The 23,304-nt window shown below is 38.3% G+C and overlaps 1 protein-coding gene across 4 annotated transcripts in view; it reads left to right on the top strand.

Moving 5' to 3' along the window:
- The window catches only part of CFTR (CF transmembrane conductance regulator), a 170,763-nt gene that overhangs the window by 134,022 nt on the left and 13,437 nt on the right, over positions 1 to 23,304 (top strand). For all 4 annotated transcript variants that reach the window (XM_073238544.1, XM_073238547.1, XM_073238545.1 and 1 more), the window contains 2 exons: positions 13,308 to 13,559; positions 20,836 to 20,991. In XM_073238544.1, coding sequence (XP_073094645.1) covers positions 13,308 to 13,559; positions 20,836 to 20,991 — 408 coding nt within the window. The remainder of the gene's footprint in view (positions 1 to 13,307; positions 13,560 to 20,835; positions 20,992 to 23,304) is intronic.

Below are 23,304 nucleotides of genomic sequence, written 5' to 3'. Positions count from 1 at the left end.
AAAGCACATTTTGACAATTTTCTTATGGAATGTGTGATGATTTTCACATTGTGTCAGTTTTTCAGATGATTCTCTCTACACTTACTTCTTGTAATCTTTCTGTAATAATCAGTTATGAAATCTCTTTACAGTGTTGCTAGCCAGAGCTCAGGCTTATAAAATATATTTTCTGTCTCCTTGGTTTTTGGGGTATTACAGTATGCAGAGTAGGGTTAATGCATAATTTTGCTGCCTTCATTTCTAAACATCTAGAAGGATAAATGAAAATAGAGCAAACGTTTTTGGACAGAGATGAGTCTGGCTTCCTGAGACCTACTCTAGAAAAGATCTTTAAGCCTTTTTTTACCTCTTTGTCAACACTAAGTGAAAAGGAAAATCGAGTCATCTTCTTTTTCTCTGAACACATCCCTTATAAAGTAAGGTTTGAGTTGAAACTGTGGAGTCATAGCCTCCCAAAAGACTTTCTTCTCCTGATGCTTAGATTAGTCACTTTAGAAGTTATTATGAAGATAATGAGATTCAGTTTTAAAGATTGACTCAGGAGAATTTTTGGAACATAATACATTTAAATGACGAAACCAAAGATTTAAAGCAGATGATTCTCAAATGGAAATCCCATTTCATTTTGGCTAAACTCCAATTTTATAGAAGTCTTTGCAGATTATGTTAGGTTTTCCTTTCACATAAAGAATAGGTTCAGTGTCTCAATGCCTGAGCCTCATTTTGCCATCATCACTTACTTCTCCAAATCTGAGACAAGTGTGCCCACCTACGCTGGTGATGGCTACAGTGAGACTTTCCTGTCAGTGGGACGGAAAGAGTTGTCCCCTCATTCTTCCTCAGGCAATGCTTTTGTATGCCTACGAAGAAGCAGCTAAAGGTTAAGGACTTTTGCAGTCTGTAGCCATTCTGATAATGGACAAATCTGAATTTCCATCCAGCTCCATCCAGACAGCTGGACAATGGCATGGCAGCTTTAACATACCACCTGAAAATGTGCAGCAGGCATTCTAAATTAGAAAAGGGAATAAGTTTGGTTAAAAAGCTCAATGAAAGGAAATAGATGAGACTACCAATAGTTTGGTAAGTTTCAACTTTCTTCCAGTCCAAATAGAAACCATTTATTTCCAGGCTGAGAAAGTGAGATATGCGATAATCTGTTAAGGTTCTCACAGCACTGCCATTCTCCTTGTGGACACAGCTTTCTGCATGAGGTAAAACACTGGATTCGCTCCTTAGTAACAAAGATTTATTAAGGTGCTGCATGGTGTTAAGCACTAGATGGGGAGGATTCAACAAAGAATGCTGTGAACAAGGTTACTGCAATAGGCAAAGGGGGTGTAATGTGAAGCCCATCAAACATAAGTTTCAGGTTCTGTCACTGGCATGGACCCCTTCAAAGGCCTTATACTTAATTATGTTTGAGCAATTTTGATTCTTTTTGTTAAGTTCCCCCAAATTACTTCAGCTTCAGGTTCTACCAAACCTGGATCCATCACTGGTTGCGTCTGTCAATCTTTGGCTAAGAAATTAAGTGTGTGAAAAACATGACTTTACTTCCGTTATAGTTGAATTTATTTTCTGTTTGAACGTGCATTCCACTGAATGGAAGAAACAATCCCAGCAAATTCAGAGCTCCTGCCAGATGTGAATCTAAATTCTGTGTGGAGTTTACAGAATGTCAGGATACTGAAGGGGGAGCTTCTGGTCCTAGGTCCATTATCTGTGCCCCATTGTCTCAGGCTTCGGTGTTCCAATCTAACCTACAGGTGTACAGCGTAGATAGGTCACGCTTTTGTTCTTCTGGTCCTGACTTGAGGTCTCTCAGCTTCTTCCATTTCAGAGGCATGGAACTGAGTCACAGGCTACCTGTGTTCTAAAAATTCTCCAGTCTACTTGAGAATAAAACCAGGCAGGGCAGGGACTCTTTTAGAGGAACTGGTGTTAAGCTTTCTTATTACCCCCCATTCATGAATCAGATTGTGGGCTGAGGAGAGGAGCTGTTTCTCATCTACAAGTTCTTACATGGTTACCATTTTTGCATAAACACTATGTGAGCTGATACTCATATGGCTCAGAATTTTCAGACTGTCCATCTTTGGCCCCAAAAGCCAGGTTTTGAAACTTGAAAGAAAAGAATTGATTTTCTGTGCTCTGGTTCTGTTACCGCTACTCCTTCAAGAGGCAGTGGAAGTAGAATATACAAATCGGACAGCCTGTGAAGTACAAGGAATTACTTAGTAATTCATAATATTATCTGGCCACATCTTCTATTCAGTAACAGTATTTCTGTGGCCTCAAAACTGACTGTAATGCAAATGTTTGCAGTAGCCACCTTTACTCCCCTTTAGAAAATCTTATAACCCATTCAGGTGAGTGAATGTCTGCTTGTGTGCTATGGGTGAGCATGCATTGTTAAGATGAACCTGTTGCTGGTCAGGGATAGTTGACCATGATATGGTAGCTAGAATAGTCTGTCCTGGGGTTGCCTAATCGACTAGACTATGTGAAAGATGGTGAGTTGAAAATTTCACTTTCTAAATTTGGCAGGTACATTCCATTTACCATAGTTGACATGAGAAGTCTAGATAAACCCTTAACAGTGAGCCTTACTACTGGAAAATGTTATTTGCTATGGATAAACACAAATCTTTCCACAAAAAATTGTTTATAACATTTCATTGCTGCCAAAATAGTGGTTTGAATGTTATTTCCTAATAACACTACACATAATTTTGAGTAGTTTAGATAGCAATATTCAAATGTTTTATTGTTTGAAAGTATTAAAATATGAAGGATTTTTGTTATATAGTATCTTTCTTGACATAGTAAAGCACTTAACAAAGGCTAGTTTTGAATTCATCATAGCATTAAGATATAGATATGTCACCAGCCTCAACTTTATTTTATAAAGTTAAGCTATCTTTCTACATTTCTCACAGTCATTTCTAAAGGGTGATATTATTCTCATGTAGGGAAAATACAGTAAGATATTTTAAATGCATTTGAGCTATTTCCTTGGCAGTTCCATCTCAGTGGTAGTTACAACTCTAATTTATCTTTCAGACCTTATATAGAGTATCAGCTCTCTATGAAAATTAATGACAGTGAAAGGCAAGAGCACACTTTGATTCATAGTTAGTAAAAATAATTGAATCAGGATTTAATAAACCTTGAAAGTCATATTTAATTTGAAATTTAAAATATTATATGTGGGAGCAGTAGTGATTACATGCCTTTCACTTCCTCTAGATCTATTTGTGATGGAAGTGGGCTTTGGACACTTGTCACTTCCATTAACAGTAGGTTTGGCTTAAAAGGATTCTCATCTTGAATCTTGAATAATTATTAAAGATAATTCAAAGATATTTTCAAGGTGAAGGAAAATGAAGCTCACAATTACAGGATAGAAGAAAACTTCACAAACAGCAAGCTTGGTCTGTGGCAAGTGAAAACAGGCAATATGGTTAGATTTGCCAAGATGGAACTTTTCGTGTTCACTTAAGGATCAATACCTAAATTCTGATTCATCTACCAATCATTCCACACCTAAAGATGAAAAATTCTTCCTATTTCATGTTCTGATAATGAAAAATAGAAATAATAGAAGCAAATGCCCCAAATGCATTTCTTCCCACATTATTATTATTATTATTTTTGGCAAAAAGAATAATTTCTAATAATCTAAGCCTTGACTATAAATAAGATGATAATAAATTTACATCATATTGAAGAAGGTTAAATTCTTGGCTGAGTAAAGTCAAAATCAGTAATTACTTTTTTTTTTTTTTGAGAGGGCATCTCTCATATTTATTGATCAAATGGTTGTTAACAACAATAAAATTCAGTTTAGGGGGGTCAACGCTCAATGTACAATCATTAATCCATCTCAAGCCTAATTCTCATCAGTCTCCAATCTTCTGAAGCATAACGAACAAGTTCTTACATGGTGAACGAATTCTTACATAGTGAATAAATTCTTACATGGTGAACAGTACAAGGGCAGTCATCACAGAAACTTTCGGTTTTGATCATGCATTATGACCTATAAACAATCAGGTCAAATATGAATATTCATTTGATTTTTGTACTTGATTTATATGTTGATCCCACATTTCTCCTATTATTATTATTATTTTTATTTTTAATAAAATGCTGAAGTGGTAGGTAGATGCAAGATAAAGGTAGAAAACATAGTTTAGTGCTGTAAGAGGGCAAATGTAGATGATCAGATGATCAGGTGTGTGCCTATGGACTAAGTATTAATCCAGGCTAGACAAGGGCAGCAAGACATCCACGGATGCAGAAGATTTCTCTCAAAGCAGGGGGGGTGAGGTTCTGAGCCTCACCTCTGTTGATCCCCAAATTCTCACCTGATGGCCCCCCTGCGACTGTGCCTGTCTTAGGTTGTTCCTCCCTTGAGGAATCTTACCCGTCTCTGGCTAACCAGTCATCTTCCGGGGCCATACAGGGAAATGTAAAGTTGGTAAGCGAGAGAGAAGCCATATTGTTTGCAAAGGTTAGCTTTTTACTTCTTTGCAGATTTATGCCCTGTGGCTTCTATGCCCAGCACTTGTCTCGAGGTATCTTTACCACCTGGAGGAATTATGATAGTAAATTCGATATGAGGCACGAATTCTATTTAAGGGTTGTAATTAGGAAGGAAGAAGAAAAGCTATAGATGTAGCATATGAAGGAAACATGGGAGGATTGATTATTTCTTTGACATATCTTCTTGTATAGTACCTTAAGTATGTATAGGTTTTAAACTACTAACTAATTTGCACACACATATTAACATAATAGGAATACGGTGACATAAACAAAGCAAATCTATAATTACCATCCATCTCCAGTGAAGCCAAGAAAACCATTTAGGCACCCTAGGCATTTGTGAAAATTTATCTATGATATGATGGATATTGTCCAACTGTACTTGAACCATCAGACAAATTAAAGCAGCCCATTTCTGGGATCTGTTCACATCCCATATGTTCTTTTAACCATAGATAGTCTATAGTCATGAGATTTTGGAGTGCTACAACTTGCACCCCTCCCAACTCCTGGCTGAGTTCCAACAGTACAGATCCGGTCAAATTCGTTGTCTCACTGTATGCACATGCCAGCCTAGACATCTCCCTCCTCATTCCTATGGCAAGTCCAGGAGACGGTGGGCTGGATGCAGCCACAACCGCAGCATCGTCCAGATACCTGTGAAGGCTTTTTGATGATCATCCCCCGGCACAAGTCCTCCAGAGAGTGCTGATGCCGGAAGCTCCTCCTCATATCGTATCTTAGTTCATTTTCTGGGTAGCCGAGCTAGGCCTTGATCTTCTGCATAGAAACAAACAGACCCTTTGCCCACACTTTGACATGCCCTCTATACCACTGTGCAGAACTCATTGGAGGTCAGCACACAGTAACTGCTTTTTTTTTTTTTTTAATTAAGAGAAAGGAATATTATCAGAAAAGAGTACCTCCATAGCTGATCATCTGACACCCTTTAAGTGATCAACATTAAGGATATTTAAAGCATGCGTTGATCTTTCATTTACCAATAGTTTTATCCTGTCAAGGAGTAATCCCCCTTTTCTTTCTTTCTTTCTTTTTTTTTTTCAAATTTTTAATCTACACTTACATGAAGAATACTATGTTTACTATGCTCTCCCCTATATCAGGTCCTCCCTAACAACCACATTACGGTTACTGTCCATCAGTTTAGCAAAATGTTGTAGAGTCACTACTTGTCCTCTCTGTGTTGTGCAGCCCACCCTCTCCTTTCTCCCTCCCCCCCATGCATGCTAATCTTAATACTCCCCTTCTTCTTCCCCCCGCTATCCCTCCCTGCCCACCCATCCTCCCCAGTTCCTTTCCCTTTGGTATCTGTTAGTCCATTTTTGGGTTCTGTAATTCCGCTGCTGTTTTGTTCCTTCAGTTTTTCCTTTGTTCTTATACTCCTCAGATGAGTGAAATCATTTGGTATTTCTCTTTCTCCGCTTGGCTTATTTCACTGAGCATAATACTCTCCAGCTCCATCCATGTTGCTTCAAATGGTTGGATTTTTCCACTTCTTATGGCTGAGTAGTATTCCATTGTGTATATGTACCACATCTTCTTTATCCATTCATCTACCGATGGACATTTAGGTTGCTTCCAATTCTTTGCTATTGTAAATAGTGCTGCGATAAACATAGGGGTGCATCTGTCTTTCTCAAACTTGATTGCTGCGTTCTTAGGGTAAATTCCTAGGAGTGGAATTCCTGGGTCAAATGGTAGGTCTGTTTTGAGCATTTTGAGGAACCTCCATACTGCTTTCCACAATGGTTGAACTAATTTACATTCCCACCAGCAGTGTAGGAGGGTTCCCCTTTCTCCACAGCCTCGCCAACATTTGTTGTTGTTTGTCTTTTGGATGGCAGCTATCCTTACTGGTGTGAGGTGATACCTCATTGTAGTTTTAATTTGCATTTCTCTGATAATTAGCGATGTGGAGCATCTTTTCATGTGTCTCTTGGCCATCTGTATTTCTTTTTTAGAGAACTGTTCAGTTCCTCTGCCAATTTTTTAATTGAGTTATTTGTTTTTTGTTTGTTGAGGCGTGTGAGCTCTTTATATATTCTGGACGTCAAGCCTTTATCGGATGTGTCATTTTCAAATATATTCTCCCATACTGTAGGGTTCCTTTTTGTTCTATTGATGGTGTCTTTCGCTGTACAGAAGCTTTTCAGCTTAATGTAGTCCCCTTGCTCATTTTTGCTGTTGTTTTCCTTGCCCGGGGAGATATGTTCAAGAAGAGGTCACTCATGTTTATGTCTAAGAGGTTTTTGCGTATGTTTTTTTCCAAGAGTTTAATGGTTTCATGACTTACATTCAGGTCTTTGATCCATTTTGAGTTTACCTTTGTATATGGGGTTAGACAATGGTCCAGTTTCATTCTCCTACATGTAGCTGTCCAGTTTTGCCAGCACCATCTGTTGAAGAGACTGTCATTTTGCCATTGTATGTCCATGGCTCCTTTATCAAATATTAATTGACCATATATGTTTGGGTTAATTTCTGGGGTCTCTAATCTGTTCCACTGGTCTGTGGCTCTGTTCTTGTGCCAGTACCAAATTGTCTTGATTACTATGGCTTTGTAGTAGAGCTTGAAGTTGGGGAGTGAGATCCCCCCTACTTTATTCTTCTTTTTCAGGATTGCTTTGGCTATTCGGGGTCTTTGGTGTTTCCATATGAATTTTTGAATTATTTGTTCCAATTCATTGAAGAATGTTGCTGGTAATTTGAGAGGGATTGCATCAAATCTGTATATTGCTTTGGGCAGGATGGCCATTTTGACGATATTAATTCTTCCTAGCCATGAGCATGGGATGAGTTTCCATTTATTAGTGTCCCCTTTAATTTCTCTTAAGAGTGACTTGTAGTTTTCAGAGTATAAGTCTTTCACTTCTTTGGTTAGGTTTATTCCTAGGTATTTTATTCTTTTTGATGCAATGGTGAATGGAATTGTTTTCCTGATTTCTCTTTCTATTGATTCGTTGTTAGTGTATAGGAAAGCTACAGATTTCTGTGTGTTAATTTTGTATCCTGCAACTTTGCTGTATTCCGATATCAGTTCTAGTAGTTTTGGAGTGGAGTCTTTAGGGTTTTTTATGTACAGTATCATATCATCTTCAAATAGTGACAGTTTAACTTCTTCTTTACCAATCTGGATTCCTTGTATTTCTTTGTTTTGTCTTATTGCCGTGGCTAGGACCTCCAGTACTATGTTAAATAACAGTGGGGAGAGTGGGCATCCCTGTCTGGTTCCCGATCTCAGAGGAAATGCTTTCAGCTTCTCGCTGTTCAGTATAATGCTGGCTGTGGGTTTATCATATATGGCCTTTATTATGTTGAGGTACTTGCCCTCTATTCCCATTTTGCTGAGAGTTTTTATCATGAATGGATGTTGAACTTTGTCAAATGCTTTTTCAGCATCTATGGAGATGATCATGTGGTTTTTGTCTTTCTTTTTGTTGATGTGGTGGATGATGTTGATGGATTTTCGAATGTTGTACCATCCTTGCATCCCTGGGATGAACCCCACTTGGTCATGGTGTATGATCCTTTTGATATACTGTTGAATTCTGTTTGCTAATATTTTATTGAGTATTTTTCATCTACATTCATCAGGGATATTGGCCTGTAATTTTCTTTTTTGGTGGGGTCTTTGCCTGGTTTTGGTATTAGGGTGATGTTGGCCTCATAGAATGAGTTTGGGAGTATTCCCTCTTCTTCTATTTTGTGGAACACTTTAAGGAGAATGGGTATTATGTCTTCTCTGTGTGTCTGATAAAATTCCGAGGTAAATCCGTCCAGCCCCGGGGTTTTGTTCTTGGGTAGTTTTTTGATTACTGTTTCAATTTCTTTGCTTGTAATTGGTTTGTTTAACTTTTGTGTTTCTTCCTTGGTCAGTCTTGGGAGGTTGTATTTTTCTAGGAAGTTGTCCATTTCTTCTAGGTTTTCCAGCTTGTTGGCATATAGGTTTTCATAGTAGTCTTTAATAATTCTTTGTATTTCTGTGGAGTCTGTCGTGATTTTTCCATTCTCATTTCTGATTATGTTGATTTGTGTTGACTCTCTTTTTCTCTTAATAAGTTTGGCTAGAGGCTTATCTATTTTGTTTTTTTTCTCAAAGAAGCAGCTCTTGGTTTCATTGATTTTTGCTATTGTTTTATTCTTCTCAATTTTGTTTATTTCTTCCCTGATCTTTAGTATGTCCCTCCTTCTGCTGACTTTAGGCCTCATTTGTTCTTCTTTTTCCAGTTTTAATAATTGTGATGTTAGACTATTCATTTGGGATTGTTCTTCCTTCTTCAAGTGTGCCTGGATTGCTATATACTTTCCTCTAAGACTGCTTTCGCTGCATCCCACAGAAGTTGGGGCTTAGTGTTGTTGTTGTCATTTGTTTCTATATATTCCCTGATCTCTATTTTGATTTGTTCATTGATCCATTGATTATTTAGTAGCATGTTGTTAAGCCTCCATGTGTTTGTGAGCCTTTTTGTTTTCTTTGTAGAATTTATTTCTGCTTTCATACCTTTGTGGTCTGAAAAATTGGTTGGTAGAATTTCAATATTTTGGAATTTACTGAGGCTCTTTTTGTGAGCTAGTATGTGGTCTATTCTGGAGAATGTTCCATGTGCACTTGAGAAGAATGTATATCCTGTTGCTTTTGGATGTAAAGTTCTATAGATGTCTATTAGGTCCATCTGTTCTAGTGTGTTGTTCAGTGCCTGTGTGTCTTTACTTATTTTCTGCCCGGTGGATGTATCCTTTGGGGTGAGTGGTGTGTTGAAGTCTCCTACAATGAATGCATTGCAGTCTATTTCCCTCTTTAGTTCTGTTAGTATTTGCTTCACATATGCTGGTCCTCCTGTGTTGGGTGCATATATATTTAGAATGGTTATATCCTCTTGTTGGACTGAGCCCTTTATCATTATGTAGTATCCTTCTTTATCTCTTGTTACTTTCTTTGTTTTGAAGTCTATTTTGTCTGATATTAGTACTGCAACCCCTGCTTTCTTCTCACTGTTGTTTGCCTGAAATATGTTTTTCCATCCCTTGACTTTTAGTCTATGCTTATCTTTGGGTTTAAGGTGAGTTTCTTGTAAGCAGCATATAGATGGGTCTTGCTTTTTTATCCATTCTATTACTCTATGTCTTTTGATTGGTGCATTAAGTCCATTTACATTTAGGGTGACTATTGAGAGATATGTACTTATTGCCATTGCAGGCTTTAGATTCGTGGTTACCAAAGGTTCAAGGTTACCTTCTTTAGTATCTTACTGCCTAACTTAGCTCGCTTGTTGAGCTGTTATATACACTGTCTGGAGATTCTTTTCTTCTCTCCCTTCTTATTCCTCCTCCTCCATTCTTCATATGTTGTGTGTTTTGTTCTGTGCTCTTTTTAGGGGTGCTCCCATCTAGAGCAGTCCCTGTAGGATGCCCTGTAGAGGTGGTTTGTGGGAAGCAAATTCTCTCAGCTTTTGCTTGTCTGGGAATTGTTTAATCCCGCCATCATATTTAAATGATATTCGTGCTGGATACAGTATCCTTGGTTCAAGGCCCTTCTGTTTCATTGCATTAAGTATATCATGCCATTCTCTTCTGGCCTGTAGGGTTTCTGTCGAGAAGTCTGATGTTAGCCTGATGGGTTTTCCTTTATAGGTGACCTTTTTCTCTCTAGCTGCCTTTAAAACTCTTTCCTTGTCCTTGATCCTTGCCATTTTAATTACTATGTGTCTTGGTGTTGTCCTCCTTGGATCCTTTCTGTTGGGAGTTCTGTGTAATTCCATGGTCTGTTCGATTATTTCATCCCCCAGTTTGGGGAAGTTTTCAGCAATTATTTCTTCAAAGAGACTTTCTATCCCTTTTCCTCTTTCTTCTTCTTCTCGTATCCCTATAATACGAATATTATTCCTTTTGGCTTGGTCACATATTTCTCTTAGTGTTGTTTCATCCCTGGAGATCCTTTTATCTCTCTCTATGTCAGCTTCTATACATTCCTGTTCTCTGGCTTCTATTCCTTCAATGGCCTCTTGCATCTTATCCATTCTGCTTATAAATCCTTCCAGGGATTGTTTCACTTCAGTGATCTCCTTCCTGACATCTGTGATCTCCTTCCAGACTTCATCCCACTGCTCTTGCATTTTTCTCTGCATCTCATCCCACTGCTCTTGCATTTTTCTCTGCATCTCATCCCATTGCTCTTGCATTTTTCTCTGCATCTGTGTCAGCATGTTCATGATTTTTATTTTGAATTCTTTTTCAGGAGGACTAGTTAGGTCTGTCTCCCTCTCAGGTGTTGTCTCTGTGATCTTTGTCTGCCTGTAGTTTTGCCTTTTCATGGTGATAGAGTTAGTTTGCAGAGCTGGTACAAGTGACCGCTGGGAGAACTTCCCTTCTTGTTGGTTTGTGGCCTTCTCTTGGGAGAATAGCGACCTCTAGTGGCTTGTGCTGGGCAGCTGTGTGCAGACAGGGCTTCTGCTTCCTGCCCGGTTGCTATGGGGTTTATCTCCGCTGTTGCTGTGGGCTTGGCCTGGCTGGGGCTGTTCCTCCAAAATGGTGGAGACCCGTTGGAGGGGGAGTGGCCGGGAGGCTATTTATCTCCGTAAGGGGCCTCTGTGCTCCCTGCTGCCCAGGGGGTTAGAGTGCCCAGAGATCCCCAGATTCCCTGCCTCTGGTCTAAGTGACCTGTCCTGCCCCTTTAAGACTTCCAAAAAGCACTCTCCAAACCAAAACAACAACAGCAACAATGAGAGAGGGAACAGAAAGAAAAAAAAGGAAAAAACACGCGATTTTTTTTTTTGTCCTCAGGTGCCGGTCCCAGGCACCCGCTCACTGGTCCTGCTGCCCTGTCTCCCTAGCACCAGGGTCCCTGTCCTTTCAAGGCTTCCAAAAAGCACCCACCCACCGGTCCCGCAGGGAAAGAACGCTCGATATTCTTTGTCCTCAGGCGCTGGTCCCAGGCACCCGCTCACGAGTCCCGCCGCCCTGCCTCCCTAGCACCGGGGTCCCTGTCCCTTTAAGGCTTCCAAAAAGCACTTGCCAAAAAGAGAGAAAAAAAGGGGAAAAACGCCCGATTTCCCCCGTCCTCAGGTGCCAGTCTCAGGCACCCGCCCACCGGTCCCACAGGGAAAAACGCGGGATATTCTTTGTCCTCAGGTGCCGGTCCCAGGCACCCGCTCACCAGTCCCGCCGCCCTGCCTCCCTAGCACCGGGGTCCCTGTCCCTTTAAGGCTTCCAAAAAGTGCACGCCAAAAAGAGAAAAAAAAAAGGGGGGAAAAACGCGCGATTTCCTCCATCCTCAGGCGCCGGTCTCAGGCACCCGCCCGCCGGTCCCACAGGGAGAAATGCGGGATATTCTTTGTCCTCAGGCGCCGGTCCCAGGCACCTGCTCACCGGTCCCGCCACCCTGCCTCCCTAGCAATGGGGGCACATCCCTTTAAGGCTTCCAAAAAGCACTCGCCAAAAAAAAACCGCTCCGGTTTCTTTCCACCCACCGGGAGCCGGGGGGAGGGGCGCTTGGGTCCCACCGGGCCGGGGCTTGTATCTTACCCCCTTCGCAAGGCGCTGGGTTCTTGCAGGTGTGGATGTGGTCTGGATGTTGTCCTGTGTCCTGTGGTCTCTATTTTAGGAAGATTTTTCTTTGTTATATTTTCATAGCTCTATGTGTTTTTGGGAGGAGATTTCCACTGCTCTACTCATGCCGCCATCCTGGCTCCCAGTAATTACTTTTAAGGCAAAAAAAAAGGCAGTACATTTCTTCCTAGTAAGCTGTTGATACCTGGGAAGGACTGAGGCACAGGATCACAGATGATATCTTTTAAAAAAAGAAATTGAGTGAAATCAAAGTCTCCAACAATTTCTTGCTCATTTATTTATTCATATATGTTTAATCATTCACATATTCATTTATTCATTTTTCAAATATTTATTGGCTACCTATTCTATGACAGGCAATTTTAAAAATAATATTCTCAGTTCCAGTAAATCATAATCATTTGGAGAAATACATTATTGTTGAAGAATTTAAGCATGTTTAAAAAAGTTCTTCTCTTTAACTTCTGTGTATATTAAAGATATGTTTTACTAAATGTTTCAGGAAAAGATTTATCAGGCAGATGCATATTTAATTTCAAATACAAACAATTTTTGGTTAGTAATGAAAATTGACCTGTTAATTAATTTAGAGCAAAAATGTAACTATTTAACTTGAGGTATATGACAATGACTTAGGTTTGTTTGGAGATTATCATGAAATTATTCAAAATTTACTAAGCATCAAGAGTCCACTTAGTATCCAGCTGATTTATGTAATTGTAGATAGCTATTAAGGAAGTTTGGGATAAGGCAAGAACTGTCAATAGTGGTTTTCAGGTGTGGAACATTTTATTATAATATACCAGTTGTACAACATTGTGCATTCCTGCTCAAAATAGAAAAAAAATTTCCCCTTGACATTATCTATTCCCTTGAGTAGAGTTTGGCTATTTATGTGTAGCTTGCATAACTGAGAATTAAGTGATCACAAAAATAAACAGGTCTATACAGAGCCCATTTATTTAAGTCCAAGTTAATTCTCTTTTGTTAAGCTTTTAATTATATCCAATTATTTCCTGTTGATTAGTTGAAAACCTCTGACAAATAACCTGTGACGACTAGCTAGCATCATATCTTACAAGTTATTTTTTAGGAGACATCAGCCTAATCATGACATTGCCTACAGCTCTGTAACAAACAAAAATAAAATGCTGTTTTCATTTCAGATGCGATCTGTGAGCCGAGTCTTCAAGTTTGTTGACATGCCGACAGAAGAAAGTAAGCCTACTAAGTCAATCAAACTATCAAAAGATGGCCAGCTGTCAAGAGTTATGATTATCAAGAACCAACATGTGAAGAAAGATGACATCTGGCCCTCAGGAGGCCAAATGATTGTCAAAGATCTCACAGCGAAATACACAGATGGTGGGAATGCCATATTAGAGAACATTTCCTTCTCCATTAGTCCTGGACAGAGGGTGAGATTTAAACATTGCTTGCTTTGTTAGACCTCTATTCAGTCAGCAGCCTAGAGCAGTGTGTTAATAGAATCTAGTTGTAACACTATTGTTATAGACTGGGGCCAATATTGAATATACACATTTTAAGTTATTATTTATGGAGTTAAATCTTTTTCCTATGATACTTGGTTTGTGAAGTCGAGAATCTATGTAATTGTTCATTTTAAATGTGATTCTACTTGCAATATATCTGATTGATTGCTAGGTTACTAAGCAAAGAAGCCATGAAGTAAACCAAAATTATAATATGTTTAGATTTTGCATCTTGAAATTATCTTTCATGTCAGGTGAGAGAAATATTTCATTGTTGATTTCATCTAATGTCTTCTTAAATTTTACATAATTTACACTGTCAAGTAAGGAGTGCTGTTCTTCTTAGCTTTTTTTGGGTTGTTTATTTGGGCTGTTCATCAAAATATGGGTTATTGAATTTTTCCCCAGTACTTTACTAAGGAAAATTTTATTTACTAAGCAATAATTTTATTATTTAATAAGCAAAAGTAACCATGCATTATTTTGAAATAATGGTCAGGGAAGTTTGTTAGACAACCATCACTATCACCAATAGAGGAAAAAACTGTTATTACTTGCTTTTGCCCATGTGTTTACGAATTTGATAATTTGATGCATCTGTTAAAAAATAAAAAAGTATAGAGCTAGCAAAAAGTCCCTGCATACCAGGCTAAATGTAAATGGCTTGAAATGGCACACCAGAAATTTTGGATCACCTTTTTAATATTACAGTTAGGACAAATAAATTCACACACTACTAAAATTATAGTAATTTTATGTTAACATAATATCTGTATTGTTATATATTTATTATATTATTATAATATCTATATATGATCTTTATTATGTTATAAATGTATTGATATAATCAAATTATAGATTAATTAATAATACTAATATCACATTTCTGCTTATCAAGAATGAGATTTGTATCTTTTTCTGAGAGAAAAAGGGCATAATGAGAGAATTATGGGCATAAATGGCAAGACTAGGTTTTAGATTGAATTTGTTCCTAGTATTAGAATGAGGGCACTTGAAGTTATGCTTTTTAAATATGTAAATTAATGAATTGTTTTTGCCCCACCCTTGAATTGGGAAAAGCATAATTGATTACTTTCGTTTGCCTTACACATCAGTGAATGCATAGGCGGCTGAGCGTGTCCTGGGGTCACCAGGAGAGATGTCAACAGCACTGCCAATTTATAAATAATAGCAGTGTAGAGGCTGATACAAACCAGGGTGGAAAACCTTGGTGAAATACTTGCTTTCTCTTCTCCTGACATCTTCCCAACCCTTCACCAATGCTTCTTGCCAACTAAACTACACTCAAGCGAGTCCTAGGAGGACAGAATTTGCAGATTCCTCATGTCTGTAGGTAGTTCTCTTGATGTGAGAGTAGTGACCAGAGATGCTGTAAAATGAGGGAGAAGCAATATGCTTGGCATTTGAGTTTCTCTAGACCTTTTTACAGAATACAGATTAGATGTGTTCAGCAACTGTTCTTTGCAAGGCACATTCTAGGTGCTTTGGGGGAATTGAAAATTATTCACATGCGGGCTATGGATCTTGCCATCCCAAGAGGGAAAACTAATGTTTATCAAGTGCTTATTATTTTCTAGGCACTGTTTTAAGACCTTTAGTTGCTATTGTGTTTGGTCTTATAACTCTGAAGGAGATACTATTACCCTTTCTGTGCACAGTGTAAGAAACTGAAGTTCAGCTAAGTGAGTGAGGTAGCATGTATCTTAAACCCATTTCTGTTTGACTTGAAGTTCTTTTCCACCTGCTTTTCTTAAAAAGAAAAAAAGGAGCCAAAGAAAGAAGAGAAAAAGAGAAAGAGAGAGATCTGTCCGATGACAATCTAAAAAAAGAAACAAAAAATCCAATAAGAAGTGAGACAGATTTATTGTGAAGCTAATAAAGCTTCAGTTCCAAAGCCTTCCAAGGCACTGTATCTAATTTTGTATTTATAATGTTAAAACCTTTATTCTTGGAAAGAACTCCCCTCCATACTATACAAAGTTTTGGCCCCAGAAAACCTTCTTATACCTTGACTATGAGATGTACAGGTACAATGCTGAGGTAGGAGGGAGCAGCTAATATAAGCTGGCTAGAAAATGGGCTATTCAGAGCAGGTTTTCCACAGGAAGTGGTCTTTAGAGTGAGACTTGGAGACTTGAACTGTATATTTGAGCAAGTAAAGGTGGGTGAAGAAAGGTGCGATGGGCAGAGGGAATAACACAAGATGCGGGACATGTCCCCAAAACAGTGACTGGTTCAGTCAGATCAGGGGAGTCATAATGGATGTGAGGGGAGATAGGACTGGAGCAAGAGGGTGGCGATGATGGATCTTGAGAGCCAAAGCAGGAAGGTGAAGACTCAGAGAATCCTGATCAGTTCTGCTGCTAAGTGGCCTTTGGTCATCTCCAAGAGGGGTGGTTCCCAAGGTGTGGTTCCCTGGGCCACCCCAATATCATCTGCATCACTCGAGAATTTGTAGGAATGCATACTCTTGAGCCCCACCCAACCTTATGAATAAAAACCCTGAGGGTGGAGGTCTGTTTTTATCACACTTTCCAGGTGTTGCTAATGCATGCCCAATCCAAGTATTAAGAGCCCCAGTTGAAAAGAGCCACTAAGTGTGGAGGAGTGAGGATAGAAGTTCAGCTACAAAGGTTAGGGGATGGGTGAGTACTGAAACGAGAGGTCTGTACAGCACCAGCACTGGTGGTGGGAAAGAGGTAGCAAGAGCATCTAAGACGATGCTCCAAGGAGAGGTTTGCCTTTATACTGAAGAGGGGTATGGTTTTTGTTTGGGGTGTGTGTTGGGGGAGTTATGGACAGAAGGAAAGGAGGTAAGTGGATTTAAAGAGTACCGCTGAGCAAAGAGTTGGGGAACTGAAGTTGTTCACATTATACATCCTCAATTGTTTAAGGCAACTATAAGTCAGTGTCATGGATTCAAGTTTAAGGGAAGTGTTCTTCAAATCTACGATTAGGTGTCAGTCTTTTAGTGAACCTGTGCCCTCGAGTGGTGAACTTCACCAAGTGTTTTTCAGATTTGTCTCCCCCTAAGGTGCAACAGGATGGCTGGTGTGAGCTGGAGTTGCGTATTTTCCTTTCATAAATCAGTTAGGTTCTAATCAAAACCCTACTGGATTAGGCTCTGGTAAAATAGTTTCTCTTGAGGGAGGCCTTATGAAGCACGGAATGCTCTGGAAAATTGTCGCTTTCCCCCTCCTCCTGCTGAATGCATCGCGGTATTTTTCTGTGTTCTTTACTGTGAGATGATGAACCTGGAAAGTAATACTTACAAAAGTGTGTGTCTTGCCCTGGGGTTTTTTACACTCAAACTTGTCCACTAAAATTGCCTTCAGTAATTTATCAGTTAGAATTTAGGTTTCTTACCCTGGTTCTTGTTTCCACAGAGGTTTCTTATCCTGGGTTTCTGCTCCCATAAGTTGTGAGTTTCTATATCCACTTACTTGTTTCCCCTTTTATGGTAGTGGTGGTTTGCCCCTTGACTTAATTCTCTGACAGATCTAAGAAGGTTTTTTTATTTTTCAGTTTGCTCACCTTCTTACCTCTTGTTAGGACAGAGTGATGACATCCAAGTTACCTGTATGTCAGACCCCAAACTGGAAGTCCTATTTTCATCTTTTTATCCCTTTGCTTAGCACATTAACTAGCTTACTGGACATTAAAGCATGAATGAATAAATGACTTATACCTACTACTAGGTCATATGATTGGTTAGAAGTAGGAATTAATTATTAATATGTTACTCTGAACAGCTCTCTTAAATAGGTCATTTCTACTGCCTTGCCTTTAATACCTACAAAAGCATCTTACACATTAAAACAAGATGCCCCACACATATTTCTTGCATGTTGAATTAAGAAGTAGACTCAAATTTTCTCTACTATTTTGAATATCCAAAAATCATGCAAACTCAGATGTGGTCAAATTCATCTTCTTGAAAAAAAGGAAAACATTTGAAATGACTTATGTGGGCATTTCTTATTTCGTTTTTAATGAATTTCAGTATTGTAGGTTATCTGGTGTGTCCGAGTCCATTCAGGCTGCTGTAACAAATATTAGAGGCTGAGTGGTTTATAAACAACAAAAATGTATTTCTCACAATTCTGGAGGCTGGGAAGTCCAAGATCACAGTGCTGGCAAAGTCAGTGTCTATTGAGAGCCCACTTCCTCATAGATGTCTGTCTTCTCACTGTAATCTCAGTGGTAGAAGGTATGAGAGACTTTTCTGGGGCCTCTTAGAAGGACACTAATCCCATTAATGAAGGCTGCACCCTCCTGACCTAATTACCTCCCAAAGTCCCCACCTCCTAATACCATCATGTTGGGAGTTAAGATTTCAATATATGAATTTGGGGAGACACAAATATTCAGTTCATAGCATGGTGAAAAGATGAAAAAAACTATTTTATGCAGAAAAGTTGTTTGATCTTTATATTAAAACACTTTGCCCATAGCAATTATTTTAGGAGAAGAGAAGTCCTTTTACTTCCTTTGCTCTTAATTTAGGTCTTTACTTCATGGAAGCTGTGCTTTAAATTTTATTTTCAATGCATGAGAAATATAGCAAGTATTTCACAGCTTTTACTTTAAAAAATTTGTTTTTGTTTTCAACCTCAAATCATTCTTTTCTTAAGAAGTTTTAATTTTTTTTTTTTTTTGCCTAACTTTTAATTTAGAATATCTCCTCCTTTTATCCTTTTGTTTTCCTTCTCAAAATGCAGGCTGAAATTGTTATTTGGAATCAGATCCTTCATGATAAACCTGAATTTATCAAAATGCCTCAGACAGTGTATTGTATATATCACAGTTTTGGATAGTCCTTTAATTAAATAGATATTTAATAGTAATAGTATTTCATGATCTGTTCTTTTGCATGAGCTTAACTGCTTTCTCCATATGTAGTCTCCCCAGAATGCTGAGATGCCAGAAACAATGCAAATATCAAGGATTTAGAGCATAGCACAAGTACCTAGATTTATTTGATTTGTTGAACACATATGGCATTCTCTTCTGATAAAAATTGCTGTGAAGTAGCAGAATCATTCAGTCACTTGCACTGGGTTTATAAGGAACATGTTCTTCAGAACTTCTAATGTTAAGAATTATGTTTTATTACTAATAAACAGATGCCAACATGCAAAAGACACCATTATCACTTTGGGGTCTAAATTTCATTTGATTGGCATTTTGATTTCTGTAGACCAGAAGGACATGAAAAATAATTTTATGGCAGGTTTCAGTCTGTTTCAGTATTAAAATGGTGAATCAGGCCCTCTGAAAAGAATGTACTGAAACTGTTCTATTCATGGTGCAGTGCAATACAACTCACACCAAACTCAGCACTGTTTAACTCTCCACATAATATTTTGGTTTATCTTGATTCATAATTCTCAGAGAGGAGGTACATTGAAGTTATTAGAAAACACTGACTTGGAGTTAGAATACACCTTAAGCTTATTTGCAGGAAGTACTGTGGCCTAATTCAACAGATCACTAAGAAGTCTGGAAAAACAAACCCCGGAAAAGAATTATTATGTGCCAATTATATAAACAACAAGAAGACTTTGTTAGGCACAAACCAGTAAGATTCCTTGCTATTGAAAAACATGTCCGACATAATGCAATATTAGCAGTTCAATAATATAAGGAAACCAGGGAAATAGCTAAAAACTTTAAAACTAAACAAAAGATTTATAGACTACTTCTAATTTGGTCTTATCCCAAAATGAAAAATGAGTTCCTTAAAAATTTTAGTATTTGCTTCATGAAGAAAAGGAACATGGTCATTTATCCTAGTACTTAGAACCTTGGGTAATGATATTGGGATCTGGACGGCAAAACACATTTTATAAAAGATAATTGAAACATTTATAAAAGTCCAATTATAGAACTGTGAAAGAAAAACAGTGCGTCATTACTGTTTACTAGCTTATCCCAAACACCTAGTTTATTACTGGGTTCTTAATAAGTGTTCAATAAGTTATTATTGTGGGTTTCTACATGCACTTGAGCATTTGTTATGGCCCAGGAACTGGTTCTGGTTTATAAGCTATCACTGGTCTGTGATAAACATAGAAGTTGAGAGAAAGCATTTAGAAATTCATTTTTATCTGTTTTCTTAGAGTACTGATTTGCAGTAGATTAGAAACTATAAAAAAACAGAACTCTCCTTTACCACAAATATTGTGAAAAGCCCTATTCTAAAAAACCATTTGCTCAGTTCTACATAGAAAAAAGGCTCAATGTTTAAAAAACAGGAATAATGTAAGGGGAAGGGAATGAATGTTTGCTCAGTATCACTACATCTCGGACAGTTTATGCAGTGTTCAGTTAAGGACTGCAGGAATGTTCTATCCCCCTCAAAGCATCTTCCTCCAAGTGCTGGATCTGAGCTGACCTAGAACACAGAGGTGGGGTTCCCTGTGAACCACCTGATCCCTCCTTGCAATCCATGGCATTCTCACTCCCATGCTATGATCTTAGTCTTTAAGTAACAAGACTATATTTTTCTTTTCTTTAATATCCTTTCTGCTCCCCTAAATTCTCTTTCTGCCAATCTGGGTGGATGTAAGAATTTGATTTGTCAACTGTTCAAGTGCTTAACCACTGAGGGGTGGCAAGGCCCAAACTGTCTTCTCTGGGAATATATAGCTTACTGAAGTAACTCTTGTTTATGTCAGGCCTAAACTGAATGCTTGCTTAATTTATTACGGACAGTATCTAAATATTAGAACTGTTTTCAGATTCATTAATTATCAAGTTCATATTCATGTTTGGAGCTAAATCAAGCTATAGGTCTCTGCTTCTGGCTTGAGCTCATCCTTAGAAGTGATGTGATTAAGACATTGTATCTTTGTTTTTCCTGATGCAAACATGGGCATTTTTAAACTTTTTTGCCATTAGTAAATGTCAGTGATAAATGAAGCCAGCATCAGGTATTCAATTCCTTATGGCCAGTTTCTATTCACTTCCAGAATTGCTCTGCCCCAGATCAATATTGGTCAGAATTGGGAGTATACAGAAAGGTTGGAATAAATAAGTGGAAATCTTCCTGTGGTGATGATTTAAATAACCAACAATAACAATAAAAAAACAGTTCCAGTGTTATAAATGCACCAGATTAAAGTTATGGTATGGCATCTGTACTTCATGGGAGTAATTCCTTCACTTTGTATTCTAGGTCGGCCTCTTGGGAAGAACGGGATCAGGGAAGAGTACTTTGTTATCAGCCTTGTTGAGACTGTTGAACACTGAAGGAGAAATCCAAGTAGATGGGGTGTCTTGGGATTCAATAACTTTGCAAGAGTGGAGGAAAGCCTTTGGAGTCATCCCTCAGGTAAGCCAAAAAGACAGAGCCAGAAAAAAGAAAGTGACTAAATGCTATTTTTTTAAACCATTATTTGACACTTGAATTCAAGAAATTCACATTTCCCTGCAAAATATTTTTTTTTATTTATTGCTGTCTGCAATGTTGTCTTTTCAAAGAGGGGGAAAAAAACCCAACTTTAAAAGCTTGGAATCCCTTTAACATGCAGTTACTGAAATATTAATGGTTTTGATAGCCTTCCCTGGAGGCCACAGTCCACAGTGGGAGCATGGGGCTTTTGTTTTTAGTAGCTTTTTTTTTCCTGCTTCAGTGGTCTGAGTTCCAAGTTGGTAATCAAACAGGCTGAGATATTAAAGATGCCACTGAAATAAACACTTGGAAGGATGAGGTAGTGGAATTTAGAATAGAAAGTATAATGTGTTTTTTGTTCTTTGGATGGAATGAACCATGTCAGATTAATCTGTAGCTAATTTTTTTTGAATGTCAGTCTTTGATTTGGGTCACAAGGGATCTCTGGCCTCACTAGCTTAGCAGTATTCATTCTTTCAGTGGTATCATGCAGGAGGACTTCTTATTTGAGAAAAATAGCAATAGTTCCTGTTTTAAATGATCGCAGTGGAAACCAAGGGGTGTCTTTACTGGAACCAAATCTGAAAGCTATGTGTTGTATTTATGCTGGTATTCCCTTTCATCCCCATGGGTTTATTCACTGTTTTAATTACTATTTTGCCTCCTTTGTACTAATGGGCACTGAAGCTATTCCACTACCACAGTTTCAACAATTTTCACGCAAAACTAAAATGCCAGGAGCATCTCCAGATAGATTGATATGAATCTAGCCTGTGAGAAAGCTTTTATTTCTTGATAAATTACCTTTGTGGAGCATTTGCTCCTTTCAACTAATGAGGCACTAAATATTGTAACTGCTAGACTGATGCTTTAACTTCATGTGTCTAGACTTGCCATATTGCCAGAAGCTTAATCCTGGTTGAACTTTTGAAAAACAGATTGTTTCTTCAGAAAGAAAAAAAGGTTTGGCAGATGGTCTAAAGATAAAGAAACATTGAGAATACATGGGTATCCCGAGGTGATTGCATTAGGCAAGTCAATAATGTTGAAGAACTTGGAATAGAATCTGGTTGTCTGAGAAGCATTGCTGTTCAGTTGACTCTAAGTCTTCTTCCTATTTTTAACTGCAATAAGTGAAGTTTTTGAATTTTTTGTTGTTGTTTGTTCTTATTTGCACAAATCTGTCCATTAGAATAAGCAAAGCTCTAAAGAATTTCACTGGGAATGCTTAAGGTTATCTGCCATGTGATAGATTTTTGTTGTATCCTGTGTTCTACTTAGGAACCTAAACAGGCAAGACCTGGATGAAAACTGAGTGGGCCAGAGTTACAAGAATTCTGTATTTTGCTTTTCTGCCAAAGTGAATCTTCCAAACTTCCCTTTATTTCATTTTCCTTCTTCTGTGGCTTCAAGCTTTATGTAAATTAAATAGGAAATACTTTGAGATATGCCTTAAAAAATACATGACCTTGCTGCTAATGTAGTTGCTTCTCATTCTACATGTTTATAGCCCTGGTTTCTGGAACCATTTCCTAGTTTCACAAGGATGTCTATAGAGAATGTACTATTTCTTCTACAGTAACAACTTGAAAACATTAAGTGAATGACCAAGATAGAGAGAGGATGCAAACTCCTCATACCTTTTTAAACATCCAAACTAAGAGATGCTTTTATATCCCTAACTTTACTTTGAAAGTTCAAATTAAGCATTTTTCCCCTTTTTCTGGGGCTTAAAAAGAAGGACAAAGGAATTTAAAATCAAGAAGAACTATTTTTGTTTGCTTTTTCTTCCTTCCATCCTTCTGACCTTCCAAGGGCATAGTTTCCACAAATCTCCCACACTGAAGTGTCAGAGATCTCTGGGTCGGTTAGTCACTTGTTTCCAGACACCTGAAACAGTACCTTGGAACAAGAAACTTTCTTCTCCCTCATAGTGATCCCAAGACATCAGCTATGGGATCACAAGACACTGTTAGTTTTGGCAGGTTTCTGCAGTTTTGTGTGTATGTTCTTCCCTCCTGCAGTTGGAAAGCAATCTTGCAGAATGCAGCAGCTTGGAAAACAGGGTATTGTGTATGCTTCAAGGTGGAGCCTTCTTTTATTTGTTCCACTTCACCGTTAGCTCTGAGGGAATGAAGAGGAGACGACGAGGCTTATGGTCAGAGCCCTACTGGCTTCGGCAGTTCCATTGCCAACACTCAAAATTGTTCATCAGCCTTGAACTTTGTTAGGCAATTGTCTTTATTATCAGTA

This window comes from Manis javanica, chromosome 6, assembly GCF_040802235.1.
Source record: "Manis javanica isolate MJ-LG chromosome 6, MJ_LKY, whole genome shotgun sequence".
In the NCBI taxonomy this organism is placed as follows: domain Eukaryota; kingdom Metazoa; phylum Chordata; class Mammalia; order Pholidota; family Manidae; genus Manis; species Manis javanica.
Note: the sequence above shows the minus strand (reverse complement) of the source record. Positions and strands in the feature narration are given on the sequence as shown.